The sequence below is a fragment of the Cydia splendana genome, chromosome Z (genome assembly GCF_910591565.1).
Source record: "Cydia splendana chromosome Z, ilCydSple1.2, whole genome shotgun sequence".
NCBI classification, from domain to species: domain Eukaryota; kingdom Metazoa; phylum Arthropoda; class Insecta; order Lepidoptera; family Tortricidae; genus Cydia; species Cydia splendana.
In genome coordinates, this window is record NC_085987.1 from 1,709,083 (window position 1) to 1,726,044 (window position 16,962).

At 37.9% G+C, this 16,962-nt stretch overlaps 2 protein-coding genes across 2 annotated transcripts in view; one reads left to right on the forward strand and one right to left on the reverse strand.

Annotated features, from left to right (window-relative positions):
• Nucleotides 1-15,491, forward strand: part of LOC134804373 (U7 snRNA-associated Sm-like protein LSm11) — a 72,627-nt gene extending 57,136 nt beyond the window's left edge. Inside the window, exons 3-4 of the mRNA XM_063777408.1 lie at nt 14,054-14,201; nt 14,434-15,491. Of these exons, the coding sequence (XP_063633478.1) occupies nt 14,054-14,201; nt 14,434-14,603 (318 nt within the window). The 3' untranslated portion in view covers nt 14,604-15,491. The remainder of the gene's footprint in view (nt 1-14,053; nt 14,202-14,433) is intronic.
• The window catches only part of LOC134804354 (ecdysone-induced protein 74EF), a 309,467-nt gene that overhangs the window by 235,018 nt on the left and 57,487 nt on the right, over nt 1-16,962 (reverse strand). The window lies entirely within an intron of this gene.

A 16,962-nucleotide genomic window follows, 5' to 3' on the forward strand; every position in this document is an offset into this window, starting at 1 on the left:
TTATAAATCATTTTCCATAATATCAATATCCAGAGAGGAAAATGGGGACTACGTTTGTACGGAGAACCGGCCGTCCCCTTTCCTCTTAAATATAGGTTGTAAACGCATGTTTACAAACACAAGAGCAGGCTAAAAACGACCTTGAACGAATCCTGTACTTAAAAAAACTGTGACCGTCGACCCCAAGAGAAAGCAAATGTACGCGCGGCCTTGAGTAAGGCCGCGCTTAACTTAAACCGATCAAAACACAACCTTATTAACAGTTACGTAACGTCCAAATCAGATCAACGTATGACGATGCTGGAAAAAAATATGAATGGATACCCGACGCGCGGTTCCGGACTTTATTTGCGTGTGGATTGAGTTTAAATTTGAATGGTTAAGTCAATATGATAGGTAGGCTGTAAGTGAAAGTGACATGACGTTAACGCGGAAGCAAGTCGCGCTCGCGTTTAAATATCTGCCTTAACTATATTAGTTTAGAGTCTCATTTGGATTGAAACTGAGTGAAGGTGTTTGGTACTTGTTATAGTGACTGTATCAGGTTGCTTTTTAGCTTGTGACGTCACATGACGTAGAAATTGGATTGTGTTGTGGTTGGGACTTGCAACTGTTTTAGTGTCGATAAATACGTTGTCTCTTCCAAATTGATGTTAAGTAGTATTTAGGTACATTGCTTACATGTTGATATTATACGTACAAATTCACAAAAAAGGAGCAATAGGGTGAATCACCTCCTTCTAGTCACTCAGCTGCCATGGTTATGTTCTCTTTATTCTGGCTTTAAATTACCTAATCAAATATTTTATGGTTTAGTACAGTCAAGCGTAAAAATATGGGTGCATACAACTTACTCAATAATACATATGTCCCATAGTTCTTAATTCGCTGACATAGGAGCTGACTGATGAGAGTACTATTGTCCCCTGGCTGACTGGATTGAATAACAATGAGAAATAGTTGATACACAGGAACTACTTAAATAGTAACTCCCTTACGAAAAGCTCTATTCAATTTTGGCACATACAAACAGAAATGTCAAAATGACGGATAAGAACGAACGATTATCAACAGTTTGTTATAACGTTTTTGAATAACGCCATCGCCATTACTCCTCCTTTTTAAGGACGCAAAAAGAGGGTGTTATACGTTTGCCGCTATTATAGGTACGTCTGTGTGTCTGTCTGTGGCATCGTAGCTCTCAAACGGATAGAGCGATTTCGATGCGGTTTTTTACGTGAAAGCGAGTTTCCTTGCGGCGGTTCTTAGCTATGATAAAAATCGATCCAGCAGTTTGAAGAGTATCAGCTCTTTTCCAAAATGATGATATTAGCATTTTTTGGCATAATTTTTAATTTAATAGTTATTGCCTTTGCAATAGTCAGGTAAAAACCGCTAAGATCTTCGAGCAGATAAATAAAAATAGACCAAGTATTGCGTAATAAGTATACTATATGGATCACTGCCCTTGGCTTTGGTACGGCGCTGCCAAAACCGGCGGCCATGACAGTCTCATGATTTTATACGCGATCATGTGTCTTCATAGAAACTATGAAACAGCTGAACAGATGTATAGCGACCTTTATTCTGGCACAGTCAAGTGTAAACATATGGATGTAGACCAGCATTTCCCAAACTATGGGTCGCGACCCATTGGTGGGTCGCGAGCGAATATTGAGTGGGCTCTGAGGACATTCCGTCCGGTCGGGCGATCTGAACGTTACGAATATGTTTGGTTTTACACGGGGTCGCTCAACAACCGATGCCGGTGTTGAGCTAATTAAGCATATTTTCGATGCCTGGGAGGAGTCACGAGATGCTTTAGGTGTCTTCTGTGATTTATCTAAGGCCTTCGACTGTGTTTGTCATGAAACATTAATCAGGAAACGTCATTATTACGGAGTTAGAGGATCGGCACTGAATTTACTTAAGTCTTACTTAAATGGTAGAATACAAAGAGTCGATGTGAATGGACAGCGATCACCTGGGTCATTGGTCTCTATGGGTGTACCACAGGGGTCAATATTGGGGCCTTTCCTGTTCCTTATCTACATAAATGACTTGCCATTCCTTGTTAAGACCCACCATGATATAGTATTGTTTGCAGACGACACCTCACTTATTTTCAAAGTCAAACGACAGCAACAAGCTTACAATGATGTAAACAATGCCATTTCAAAAGTAGTAAATTGGTTCAATGTTAATAATTTATTGTTAAATGAGAAAAAGACTAAATGTATTAAGTTTGTCACTAGTAGTAACGTAAGGCATGTGCAAACAAGTGTCATTGTGAAGGATGAGGAATTGGAATTAGTTGATAGTACAGTTTTTCTTGGTATAACTTTAGATTCTAAACTCCAGTGTGGTCCCCATATTGCTACTCTTTCGAATAGACTGAGCTCTGCAGCTTTTGCAGTGAGCAAAATCCGTCAGTTAACTGACGTGAAAACAGCTCGATTAGTATATTTTAGTTACTTCCATAGCATTATGGCATATGGTATTTTACTGTGGGGCGGTGCTTCAGAGATAAATACCATTTTTGTTCTGCAGAAGAGGGCTATTCGAGCAATATACAAAATGAACCATAGAGACTCACTTAGAGATAAATTTAAGGAAATTGACATAATGACAGTGCACTGTCAATACATTTATGAGAATATTCTGTATGTACATAAAAATATTGTAAATTTTTGGAAAAATTGTGAAATTCATAATATTAATACTAGAAATAAACATAAGCTCGCAGTGCCCTTCACTCGGCTCCATAAAATTAAAAAATCATTCATGGGTAATATAATAAACTTCCAAACCATATTACTGAATTATCTATTAACTAGCTGACCCGGTGAACTTCGTATCACCTATCTATATTATGTCTCCTTTTGGCACGTCACGGATTAGCCTGGCCGCACACGCTCAGAATTTTATGTAGGTACTGATTGACATGATGTGTAAGCGAGACAGCACCATGCATTTGTAGAGCGACGTCCCGATCCCACCTGTCATTCCGTACGGAAACATAATGAACATTCCGAACGCCTGCAGCCAGGCCTGAAAAAAATTGTTATCGATTAGTCCCTCTACTATATAGGGTGACTTTAAATTGGTAATACAAAATTAATGTTTTACATATATCTTCCCTTCATTAAGCCCCTCAATTAAGTCTCATGCTTTTAAAATAATTAAAAGTATTTTTTCACACCACCTATTCGGAAAAGAGCTTTTTCTTCCCTGCTAGGAGGGATCAAAGTGGCACTTTTCTTCCCTGCTAGGAGGGATCAAAGTAACACTTTTCTGTTCTAGCACACTATTTTACATTTTTCTGCACATTATTTTTTTAGCTTAAATAATCTGTTTAAGCATCAGATTGTGTCAATACTAAGATTTTTTTATTTTCCTCATAGTTGATGTGAAAAGCAGTATGTGTTACACGGTATCAAAATTATTTCGTCTTAGGCGTTAACACTTCAATCCCTCGTTACTCTCAGGATTCTACTTTAGAATCCATCGCTTCATTCAGGATTCAATGTACGCCCTTGACGGAAATATATCGTTTGATCCCTTGTAACACAAACTACTATTTTTTTATTCATCCAATTTTTTTAGGCTTCACATTATCCTAACATAATAATTAACAAAGAAGGTTAAATAATTTCAAATGAACACTTTCCTTTTTGGTTATCAATCACCTGTCAGAGTATTTATGAAGTAAATGTGTTTTGATTAAAAAATTGAAAATTGAAAATTAGATTTTCCGCAAATTTTGATTTTACAATAAATTTTTAAATAAAACAATACCTGAGAAACGTGTTACAAAAGGTGCAGGAGCAAAATTTGGAGAACCTCCATTTCCAGCAAGATTGTGCGCCAGCACAGTTAACTCTAATTAGTGTGCGATATCATTTAGACCAAGAGTTCCCTGGCAGATGGATTGGACGCAACGGCCCAGTCGCATAGCCGCCTCCAAGTCCCGATCTTCGCACGGGAATTAAATACCCTCGATGAACTTCGCCAAAAGATAATTGAGGTGTTCAATTCTGTGAAACCAATGAATTTATTCTTGGCAGACTAAATCATCTCAAGAGTATTCATAAGAATCAGATTTATGTGTCCGGAAAAGCGGTGGTCATTTTCAATACATCTTAAAATACGTTTAGTTAAAGTAGGTGCACACTTATCTCTACTTATTGAAAGTGTTGCAACGTAGGTCTTGTTGTGTGTTACATTCGGTAGCTAGATTACGTATATTAATAAATGATTAAATTTAAATGAATTCGCTTATTATTTACCATAGATTGGATCAGGGTCATAGATGTAAGTACATTGATAAATAAAAGGTCATTGATCAGGGTACTTAAAACTAAACCGCTTAACTTATGCCAGTCCAGACGGGAACAGTCTTGCTCCAATCTGATTAAATTGTTTGATGAAATCAGGTGGTGTGGTGTGGTTGCAAACTCAATTTTGCTTGCCGATTCCCTTTTATTCGATTGTAAAGGCCCCAGTACACAATGGGCCATCGCCGGCCACTCCAAGGGACGCAGCCATGCGGTAGAATGAGATATCAATATCACTTGCTCCCTCTAACGCATAAATGCGTCCCTTGGAGTGGCCGGCGATGGCCCATTGTGTACTGGGGCCTTTACTCTTTGGTACTACCGTAAGTACATAATGGACACTTCCTACAAAACCGAAGTTTGACAGCGATTCAGGGATGAATCTTGCTATCCCTTTTTAATGTATGGTACTATCCCTTTCGGCTATTTAGGGTTGTCAAAATTCAAGTCATTATCTTATCTGTGGTCGTGCATGCAAAAGGACGTCAAATGGTAGCAACCCTAATAACTGCTCGCAGGGTAGGAAGTGTCCATTATGTAACTACGGTAGTACCAAAGAGTAAAGGCCCCAGTACACAATGGGCCATCGTCGGCCACTCCAAGGGACGCATTTATGCGTTAGAGGGAGCAAGTGATATTGCTATCTCATTCTACCGCATGGCTGCGTCCCTTGGAGTGGCCGGCGATGGCCCATTGTGTACTGATGGGGCCTTAAGGTAGTACTATTATTTAGTATGTATATGTATGTATTTGTTGGTTGTCATTTTGTTTATGGGTGCGTTCGAAACTGTTTAACAGGGAGTTTATAATCGCTCCATTTGACAAACGATAAGCCTCATCACTATAATGCATGCATAAATAAAAATATGTCAATCCTTTGTCATTACTGTCACTATTTTACAATTTCAAAATCTCAAATACGGGGTAATCCTAATATTGTGGATATATCTTGTCGATTCGAAACCCTATTTAAAATACGTTCTTTAATTTGAGGTGAGAGTTTACCTTATCGACGGGATGAAGATCAAATGTTTGACAGGTAAGATACCTAGGAACATTTTGTATGGGAATGATCATTCTTTCATTATTTTGTTTTCGTTAATTTTTTCAATGTTTTTAATGGTTATTCTGCTATTCTAGGCCGAGACTAATCCAACAAATCAAAAACCATGAAAATCGGTCCAGCCGTTCTCGAGTTATGGATGCTGGAACAAACACGACTTTGTTTTATATATATAGATAAATTTAAGAATTATGTAAAGCGTAAACTTATTTCTAAAGCTTATTATACCACACAAGACTACATGAATGATATTACAACGTGGGATTAATTGTTATTCGAAATGATTATTTATTTATTAGGTATATTTGATTATTGATGAGGAAATGGATATTCCGATGTAATAGGTACTATCTACTTCTTTTGTTACTTATGCTTTTTTTTGGCATTTAGATTTTATTCTAGAAATTCTAGACTAGTATTTTTTTATACAATCTTTTTAATGTTTGACGATCCTTATGTGAAATTCTTAGTGTTAAATTTGATATGTATAATAATCCAATTTTATTATGGAATAATATTAACATCAATAAATTGCTCTGATACTTAGATTAAGATTAATTACGATTCATAAGAGCTTGTTGCTAGGCCTACATGAATAAAGTATATTTTTGATTTGATTTGATTTGATGTATCCCATATTTTGTGTTTTTAAGAAGGCCAAGAGATGGGTCCCGAATTTGGCACTTTTTGTTAGATGGGTCGGACCCCATTAAACTTTGGGAACCACTTGCGTAGACAACCTACTCAAAAATATGTCCCATAGTTCCTAAATCGCTGACATCAGAGCTACGGGACATATTTTTGAGTATGATGCGTGCACCCATATTTTTACACTTGTCTGCTCTAGGTCTTTGAAATTCCGCTATATATAAGTACAAGCTGCTGCCAGCGGCTTTGTCTGCGTGGAACGATGATGATGATGATAATCATCGGCTTCATAGGCAGGGTCATTACAGACTACCAGACCGGTAACGTGAGAACCCGAGAACCCGTTAATTGACAACAAACCTTATTGTAAAGGACTAAGGTCCACCGATGGTCAAGTAAAGGGTGTCGCTGTTAACACTAGGAAGCGTGGGTAATTTTGCAATCGGGGCCGTCTGTTAGGGCTAGCTCTGGCTAGGACGCCTGTGCTAGGACTTCGCACGGCGGCGGTAACTTGCTAAAATAAGGACGATAAGCACGAATAATTTCGTACATTGACCCGCCTGTTCCTATCTCTATCGCACGCGCGTAATTATGTTGCTGTCCCGCCCAAGATGCCCGCGGTCAGTGACAGTGTGCGAGTGGGACAACTATATAATTATGCGCGTGCGATAGACATAGCAACAGGTGGGTCAATGTATGATCCAACAAGTAAATATTGAGGCTAAGTCGTTACTTAATACTTACTTAGGTAGGTACCTACAAATGTACTGGAAATAGTGTCAATTGTCAAATTTGTAAAATAGGCACCTAGTCATTGGTCAGAAAAGATTTGTTTAATAGTTTGGTATCATCGAATTGACGGGACGGGACATTGAGGGACGCGGTCTCCAACCAGATGGAGCGATCAAGTAAAAGGGGTCCCATCCTCAACCAACTGTTGCTCGGTCGTCAGAGACGCGATGAACAGGCACCGTTGGAGGCAGATCATAAAAACCAGGTGTGGAGCATCCACATCCACCGATGACCACGATCTTCAGTCATGAGGGAGCGACCACAGAGAGAGAGAGATCATCAAATTATAACATGTATCAAATGGTCACGAATGACGAATCAAATCAATTTTAGTGCCATATTTATATACGCATATGAAGCATCGAAAACTGTACCAATCGGGCCTTGCCAGTGATTGCTTATATGGCTCACTCACGAGTTAAAGGTATCTAGGTATTCAAGGTCCTAGGTTTTTTATGTTGCCAGAACAAAGAGATATGCGGCTCGAGCACAGGTGGATTCGATCTGGCACGAACAGGATTTAAAAACGCAGTTTTGGCTTAACACTATTGACCTTCTTTTTAGGGATCCGTACCGTACCCAAAGGGTAAAAAGATAGACAGACGGACAGCGGGGTCTTAGTAATAGGGTCCCGCTATTACTAAAGGGGCCCACAGATTAACAGTCCGCCGGACGGTATAAGCCTGTCAGTTGTTCGGAACTGTCAAAATTTTGTTCTAACTGACTGGCCGATACCGTCCGGCGGACTTTTAATCAGTGCCCAAGTAGCACAGATAGCTCTATAACTACTCACTTTTAGTTCTATCTAACGCTCTGTGCGTATTAAGACACTTATAAGACCACACTCGTGCTCCTACAGCTGTATAATAGATCTCAGTGATATTTATATAGCTTAGGGCTGATTAAAAGCTGCATTACGGCTCTGAAAACTACCATTAATACGCAAAGGGTGATATAAAGGTATATTTGCTACGACCCTATACAGCTTTAAGGGTTATCAAATGCTTTAACCGTTATAAGGTCTGTTTAGTGGATAAAAGTACGCCGTGTGCTGTATAAGGAGGGAATTGTGGACTTTTATTACGTTGACTTATTAAGGGAGCACAAGTGAACTATTATGAAGCTAATAGACGTATAATGGAACACATGTGGCACATAATACAGCTTGTCGCTTAACATGTTTACCGCTAAGCAGCTTTTATTACACTGACTTTTAAGGGAGCACGAGTGAACTAATATGAAGCCAATAGACGTATAATGGAACACATGTGGCGCATAACACAGCTTATCGCTGAACGTGTTTACCGCTAAGCAGCTTTAGTATTACGCTGACGTTTTAAGGAAGCACGAATGAACTATTATGAAGCCAATAGACGTATAATGGAACACACGTGGCACATAATACAGCTTATCGCTGAATATGTTTACCGCTAAGCAGCTTTTATTACGCTGACTTTTATGGGAGCACGAGTGAACTAATATGAAGCCAATAGACGTATAAATGGAACACATGGGGCGCATAATACAGCTTATAGCTGAACATGTTTACCGCTATGCAGCTTTTATTATTCTGACTTTTTGAGGATGCACGAATGAACTATTATGAAGCCAATAGACGTATAATGGAACACATGGGGCGTATAATACAGCTTATCGCTGAACATGTTTACCGCTAAAGCAGCTTTTATTTCGCTGACTTATTATAAGGGAGAACGAGTGAACTATTATGAAACCAATAGACGTATAATCGAACACATGTGGCGCATAATACGGCTTAGCGCTGAACATGTTTACCGCTAAGCAGCCTATTATACTACCATTGGGACTGTCTGCATAGCGGCTGTTAAAATGTTCACAAGATGCCTTATATCAGTTTAGAGGTTCACTAGTGTATCGAAATAACGACTTGGACTTTATAGTGGTTCACTTAAGTATCTTTATCAGATATATAACAGTTGTATGCTGCATATAAGAATTTTAACGGTTCACGTTGCTTTTTAACATTGACCGCCATTTTATTGTATATAACCTACAAAATTGAAATTGCTTTTCCAACTTTTAAGACTAACAATAAGGTTTTGTGCCTGAGTTCTTTACCTAAATCATTAGATTAGTACTTCCTATAACGTATTATTAACTTTTTATCTCATAATTCTGTCCAAACCACTGAAATAGTTTTTACACATAGCTTGTTTATATCATTAATTTAAATAAATACTGATTATTTTCGTGGCGCACTGAAATTTTCTTAGATAATGTATATATATAATGTCAATAAACTTGCATTCCCAAACATCTTTCTCGCATTAATATATAAAAGATCATGTACAAACATTTAACTAAACACTTTAACAAAATGACTTATGGTGTCGTTGCGCTTAACGTTTTTGCTTCAATATAAATATGTTCACCTCTGCAGATTTTTAAGGCAGAGGTGTAAAAGTATGTTATTAATTATCTTTTATTCAGCCCAACGTCAATCTTTCCCGGTATTAGGGCGCACATGTGACATATTAGCTGAATAAAGGGTAACTGGTGGTCTCTTACCCAGTCAATATACACCTCTTATAATTCCTGTTACCCCTTATAATTCCGTTAAAATGCTGCTACAACGCTCTTAAGTAGCTATGTGAACTTAAGGCTGCCTAATTTGTGCCCATTTAAGAGTTATAAAAGCTGAAAAGACGCTTATACAGCTCTTATGCAGCTTTTATATTCCAGCTTCAAGCGTATTCGTACTTCATTATGCGGCTGCTATACAGCTAATCTGTGCTACTTGGGTGGGCCCCTTAAGACTCCGCTGTCCGTCTGTCAGTCACCAGGCTGTAACTCATGAACCGTGATAGCTAGACAGTTCAAAATTTTCTCAGATGTATTTCTGTTGCCGCTATAACAACAAATAAATATTTAAAATTAAATACGTGATAAAATATAACAAACGTGATTTTTTGGCGTAATGGTACGGAACCCTTCGTGCGCGAGTCTGATTCGCACTTGGCCGGGATTTTTTATTTATTTTTTACCAAAATCATTATATAGGAGAATGAAGTATCAAGAAGGTTCTAAAACACAATTTTGCTTCGTCTTGCTTTTCGTTATGAGAGCACTGTGCCCCGCCTACCTCAATGAAGTCTGGCTCTTAAGGACAGTACAGCAACACTGATCATTACTAGACCTTACGCCATGGCAATAGGGCTCACGTCACGTCAATCAACAGGCATGACATTGACAATGCGTGCATGGCGCCCGAAAATGACGTGCGAAAAGTTCCGCATGGAAAGTTGATCCTGCGCAAGGCCGCCTGCGTGCGCGCTGCGTATAGCACACGCGGACCGAACAGTACAACACAACAACCACCCACAAGATATTTAAACATTTCGAACTAACTTCATTACTTGCCGTCATTCCTTCATGCCTTTTACTACACTAAATGTTATTTCTTACTACTTGTAATGTAATTTATTTAAATTAATAGCATTACTCTTGATAGAGTCTGGCCCGGACCACAATACGTATATTAAAGTTCAGTTTTGTACAGAACTTCCATACGTGACATTTTCTCATTCTTGATTAAGTATACTTCTGACGTACGCTTCCCTTAGTGAGGTGGCAAACTGACATTTTATCACGCCAGGTGTCGCCTCCATAATGCAGTTGCTGTCACTGCCAAATCACATAAATTTTTTCAAATAAATTGTAAACATTCTCCTTTTTCTCCAAAATACTCCAATATTGTGCAACAAATTGTGGAAATATAGGATCTTCCTTTTTTCCCAAGGAAATGAAGTCTCTTAAGGACCCGATATGCATAAATCGGTGAGAAAAAGCTTTGAGTATCAAAAACTAAGGCAAATGACAAAGACCGTTTTTATAGGCTGCATTTTAAGGAAGATAAATATTTTGGAAAGAGTAAATACACAGGTAAATTAAGTTTTACTGAAGTAGTACATAATTTAGGGCATAATGGCTTAGCCACACATGCTGTACTCCATCCATACGCATCACGACTTTGTGTACCTATCTGATGTGTCGTAGGGCGGGCGTATATGAAACGCCTTCATGTACAATAGGTGATCCAGGTATACACCAAAGCTTTGTTTTCGATCGAATACTTGTAATATAAGAGGAAAAACTGCACGTGAGCCTTCGAAAATTTGAATAAACGGTAAAATACACAAAATAACCTCAAATATATTAAGTGATTATCTTTGTATCAAATCAGCCTTTTTTCCACCAACTGTAGCAATTCTCCTTCGAAGCTCAGTTTGCAGTTCCCGTACAGTCATAAATGAATACATTTTTCTTGATAAATCGCAAGTATTAGTAAAATTTCGCAACCATACGCTTGTCACAAATCGTAAACAATGACGGATTGCTGGGACGACATCTGTCCTAACCTTTCAGTGTGCCTTTGACGATGATGTACACAGTTTGGTGCAACTGACCCCTGTCTGGCAATATGTCGGAAAACGGTCGATCAAGTCAATGAAATTAAGAATTTAATTAATACCTACAAAAAAAAAATCATCATTTGACAACTCCAAAATGATGTTTGACACCTAAATAATTATTCAACGTCCGTTATATCTTTATTTGTGTTATCTGTAAGCTTGACATTTGGGCTCGTTTACGAGACCAAACATGTCTCAACTAAAATTTGAACTTCTACTTCCATGCCCAAAAAAAACGAAAAATTGACACCGGCATCGGCCAGCCTCTCATTGGAATACTGCTTATGTAATCTTGTGACTGTGGCAGGTGAATACAGTCATACAGTGTCATTAAAAATTTTTTTAATGACACTGTATTCACCGTGGCTGATGCTGATGCGATACTTGTCTTTGTGTTTGTGAACTTTTACAACAACTTTAAAAGTACGGTGATTATTATTTTTAAAGAGCCATTAACGATAACATTCATCGGTGCAAATAATATTTTCTCGACGCTTAACCGTTACATACATCGCAAAGTTAAGGAAGTCTAGTGCTAATTTTTACGCTGCACCCTTACAGACGGGATAAAATTTTTCAGCCTGAGCCTCAATTAAGAAATGTCCACAGAAGTGACCTTTCTTTCTAAAACGTGTTGATCAAGTACGATTACGATGAGTTGACACTTGACGTTTACACAAATGTATTGGTCCGATCGAGTTTACGCAGTTCGCTAGAGTAAATGTTAACTCATGCCACTCATGGTACGGTTACTGATATACTCGTAATTATTTACTCACCAATAAGTAAATCATGAGGCACTGATTGAGCTAATTTAACACATAAAGTATGCACACGTCCGACGATACTCCCAGATCTGAAACAAGAAGAATTTACTTTTAGCAAAATAAAATAAAAATTACATGCTATGCAAATGTTATACATGAGCTTTTTGACTGCCATACATGCGCCCAACTCCTAAGCGACAGAGACTAGGTGCGCTTCGACCGATGTGTTTTTAAGACCCAATACGAGTGGAATCACTGCATGCTGAGCGAGGAAAATAAATGAAGTGATCCTATTGGTCTTTATAAAAAACGCATCCTAGCACATCTCACATTATTTTGTTTTTTTTTTTGCGCAATAACCCAATGGTGGGTATCGTTGGATAGGTATTTGAAAACGAATACGGGTCTTCAACATACATTTTTTTTTTAATATTTTCGGAAATTATCGCTCTGAAAGAAAAAATAATAATATGTGCCCCCCACTCTCTACCTTTTAAACCATGGGTCCCAAAAATTACCGTAAAACAAAAGCTTAATAAATACTTTCAATGAAAACTATAAGGAACATGTTCCTTATAATTTTCGGTCGAGCAGTTTTTGAGTTAGGTATTGCAAAAAATCTTTTCTTAATAAAAAGACGTACAAAGCGCTGCGAAAGTATACTCCCTTTTGCTTGTAATAGCCCCTGTTTAGCATATGCTGACAGAATGATAACTACGGAACCCTACACTGAGCATGGCTCGACATGCTCTTGACCGTTTTCTTTTTAATATTTATTTTATCTATGACCACGATCAATAACCCTAACCTTAAGCTTACACGCGTCCATTGTTCATGGTATCGTAAATTATTGCTAATATAAGTTATTTATAACACTTATAACAAACCTGTCTCTAATTACCATAGCTCAATTATTTCTTGTAATAAAAAAACAGGTATTTAATAATTTCTAATCACTACACCTTATAAAACTATTAAGTCCCCCGTCGCGTCTGTATATCTAGATCTCTATGTTAGCGATAAAATCAAAAAGTACTAAACGGATACTCATGCGGTATTCACATATCAATATAAGTAGTATTGTTCAAACTCGATGGGTAGGATGACAGGCGTCATCTCCATATTATGTATAACCTAAAAACGTTAATCCCGCAAAACTTTATTGAAATGACACTTGTCAACATAGAGTTTGAAAAATACTATAGACTAAAGAGTGTTTCTTGAGGAAGGTTTAGGTGTATAATTCGTTAAGGTTTTGTGTAACCCGTGCGAAGACCGCGCGAGTCGCTAGTTAAACAATAAATTCATGCATTAAACAGTGACACAATTATGATTATAACGAGTAAAGTGGTGTTCAATAGAAATTGCAAAAATGTAAACACACCAATTTACCTTTAAGTAATAACTTCGTAATCTCGCACTTTTTTAGGACACTTTTGATATTTTCGACAGTTTACATACATCAAATCATTTATTCATATCAAACTTTAGTTGAAGACATGTTTTTTTATTAATATTTCAGTGAAAACAGTGTTAGTAAAAATATTAGGTAATTTAAATGCGAACAAAATCTGTCATTCATGTTTTTTTTTCGGCACCTGCAATAATTTACGGGGTGAATATAATTATAGGTCATACTCAGCAACTTTTACTATGATACCAAACCAGATGTCGCGAAAAAAAATTTACTCTCCCAACTCCCATATAAAATATCAACATCAGACCAGCCAAACTGTATGAAACATCCAAGTTTTTTCGCGGTTTCGGGGTTGGCCTCATAGTAAAAGTTGCTCAGTATGATATATTCATTCCGTAATGCAAGTGACTAAATTTACAGCCTATATTTGCATTTTCTATTGTATTCTTTCACATTAATTTTAATAGGATATTATAATAACCATAATAAGGAAGCTCTAGCATTTGCATTAATTTTTTGCAAGCCTATAAAAAATATGTTTTTTTTTTATTGAAATAACACGCTCCTAGTTGTTCCAGGTGGTGACTAGAGGTCCGTCAGGGATCCGTGGCGCCCTCCACGGGGACCTCACGGCCTTCGACAAGCACTGGAACCTCGTGCTCACTAACGTGCTCGAGGTGTACCGCAGGAAGACTGTCAGGAAACTCAAATACCCACCCGCGGGCGGTAAGTACCGTTTTCATCGCACTTGGTCGTAAAAGGAGTAAATCCTAAATTAAGATGACCCATTATGAAAAGGGCTTATGCCTGCCATTGTAAAAAAGTATGTTAGGTTATTCTAAATACCATAAACACGGGTCGCTCACTCTTGAATGACCGAGGCGATCGTAACGATGGCAACGAGTAACAAGAAAAAGTTTATTCATCAAACAGTTTTAACCCAGAACCCCTGTTTCAGGTCGTCCAGTACCCCAAGGGACAGCGGACATGATCTCCCCTCTACCTGGCGAGGTGGTGTCCTCGCAGGGACATAGGATCTTCGAATGTTCCCGACACATCCCCCAGCTGCTAGTGAGGGGCGAACATGTCGTTCTAATAAATGTGGTAGATCAGTATCGAACTAAATAAGCGATGTGTCGCAGGGACAAAGGATCTTTTTGTGTCCCGACACATCTCTCAGATGCTTGTGAGCGAACATGTCGTTCTAATAAATGTGGTGGATCAGTATCGAACTAAATAAGCGATGTGTCGCAGGCCCAAAGGATCTTCTTGTGCCCCGACACATCCCTCAGTTGCTAGTGAACGAACATGTCGTTCTAATAAATGTGGTGGATCAGTATCGAACTAAATAAGCGATGTGTCGCAGGCCCAAAGGACCTTCTTGTGCCCCGACACATCCCTCAGTTGACAGTGAGCGAACATGTCGTTCTAATAAATGTGGTGGATCAGTATCGAACTAAATAAGCGATGTGTCGCAAGCCCAAAGGATCTTCTTGTGCCCCGACACATCCCTCAGTTGCTAGTGAGCGAACATGTCGTTCTAATAAATGTGGTGGATCAGTATCGAACTAAATAAGCGATGTGTCACAGGGACAAAGGATCTTCTTGTACCCCGACACATCCCTCAGTTGCTAGTGAGCGAACATGTCGTTCTAATAAATGTGGTGGATCAGTATCGAACTAAATAAGCGATGTGTCGCAGGCCCAAAGGATCTTCTTCTGTCCCGACACATCCCTCAGTTGCTAATGAGGAGTGTAGATAAAAAATAAAAAGTACTTCATAGCTTCCTAATTAACTTTGTTCAGCACATTTTTTCAGCGTACGCCATGACGCTTATATTATAAGCGTTCTTGGCGCTATGGGTACAAATCCCGCGACGCCTTGGCGTTAAATAATTTCCCCTATACATTTCATGGTTCTTTCACCAAACAATTCAATATCTATGTATCAGGCCTCAGTTTCACCAAGTTGTTAATTGTCACACTGACAATTTTCTGTATATTTTCGGGCCGATAAGTAAGGACAGTATGTAGCGTCAGCGTCAATATATACTTGGACTAGCGATGTACAGCGAATTGACATTGTCAGGTGCCAATTGTCAAGTTGATGACATAGGCACCAGGTGTCCAAATACTTTGAAATTTGGATATCTGGTTCTGATATAAAGTCTGTAGTTATACACATATATCACCCATATATGTGTATAATTATGTAATAAAAAGCCCTAATCATGTCTACTTCGTCCAATAGATATAGGTAAGTAAATAGAGTTAGACCGAGGCAAGTCTGCAACGATTTTCATAGCACACGCCGTGCAAGTGTTATTTATACATCATAATTTTATAGAAGTTTGACGTTTAAAATAACACTTGCACTGCGTGTGCTATCAAAATCGTTGCAGACTTATATCGGTCTGACTCTAGCCAATAATGGTAATAAGTACAAATATCGAAAACTCAAGTAACACTACGGAGGCCTAGGCAAGATGACAATCGACGATAGAAAACGCCAATCGTAACTTAAAACATACATGGAAATACTTGAATCATGTGACTTTTCGTAGCATATCTGTCATCCCGGTACGTTTTTTCTTTTAGTTTGTGATCATCTGATCATGATCATTGTTATCATCTGGCTTAGACGAAATGGGACAATCGCCTCGAAACTGATTTTCTATTCCAACGTATTCCCCATTTTCCTCTCCGGATATTACATTATTGAAAATATTTTTCACCTCAGCAGCTCGAACAAGGGTACTTTGCTTCTTAAAAACAGTGAGCAAAATGCGATTTTGCTCACTGAGTGAGACAAAATGACATTCAAGTGACCTTTATAGTCAAATGTCATTTCAACATGCGGGGTCTAACACAAGTTCGAAATACTTGGGTTCTATTATCTCTGTCCCTTTCACACTGTTAGCAAAAAGAAACAGACAAAAAAAAGTTAAAACGACATTCAACGGTATATTGAGGGTTTATAATAGACCCCCGAAAACTTCAGACCGCATCGTTCCAAACCACGTACGAGTATGAATTCTTAATAATTAATTATTAAAAATAAAGTTTATGATTTGATAGAAACTGATAAAATACTATATTTTAGGTATTTTATTGTACAATTAAAATAATGAACTCAAAAAATACACAGATTATCACGCAAAATTAATTATTTTACTTTTAAGAATTTCTACCATAGTTGACAAATAGTACGTATCCGCAATTTGGACCGTATCTTACAAAGTTTTTTTTTTTACATTAAAAACAGTTGTCGATTGAAGTGTCAGTTGATGTTCGTTATTTCCATATTATTTTACTGAAATTTATAATTACGTTTGTTGTTTCTGTGTTCTATTGCGGTAATTAAACTTAATTGTTTGTATATCTTAAGACAACATGAGTGCAGTTATTAAGTGACGAAGAAGGATTACATTTTTCAAGTTGTCTAATAGGTAATATGTTCTCACTGCTCAGGTGAAAAATTTTGTGT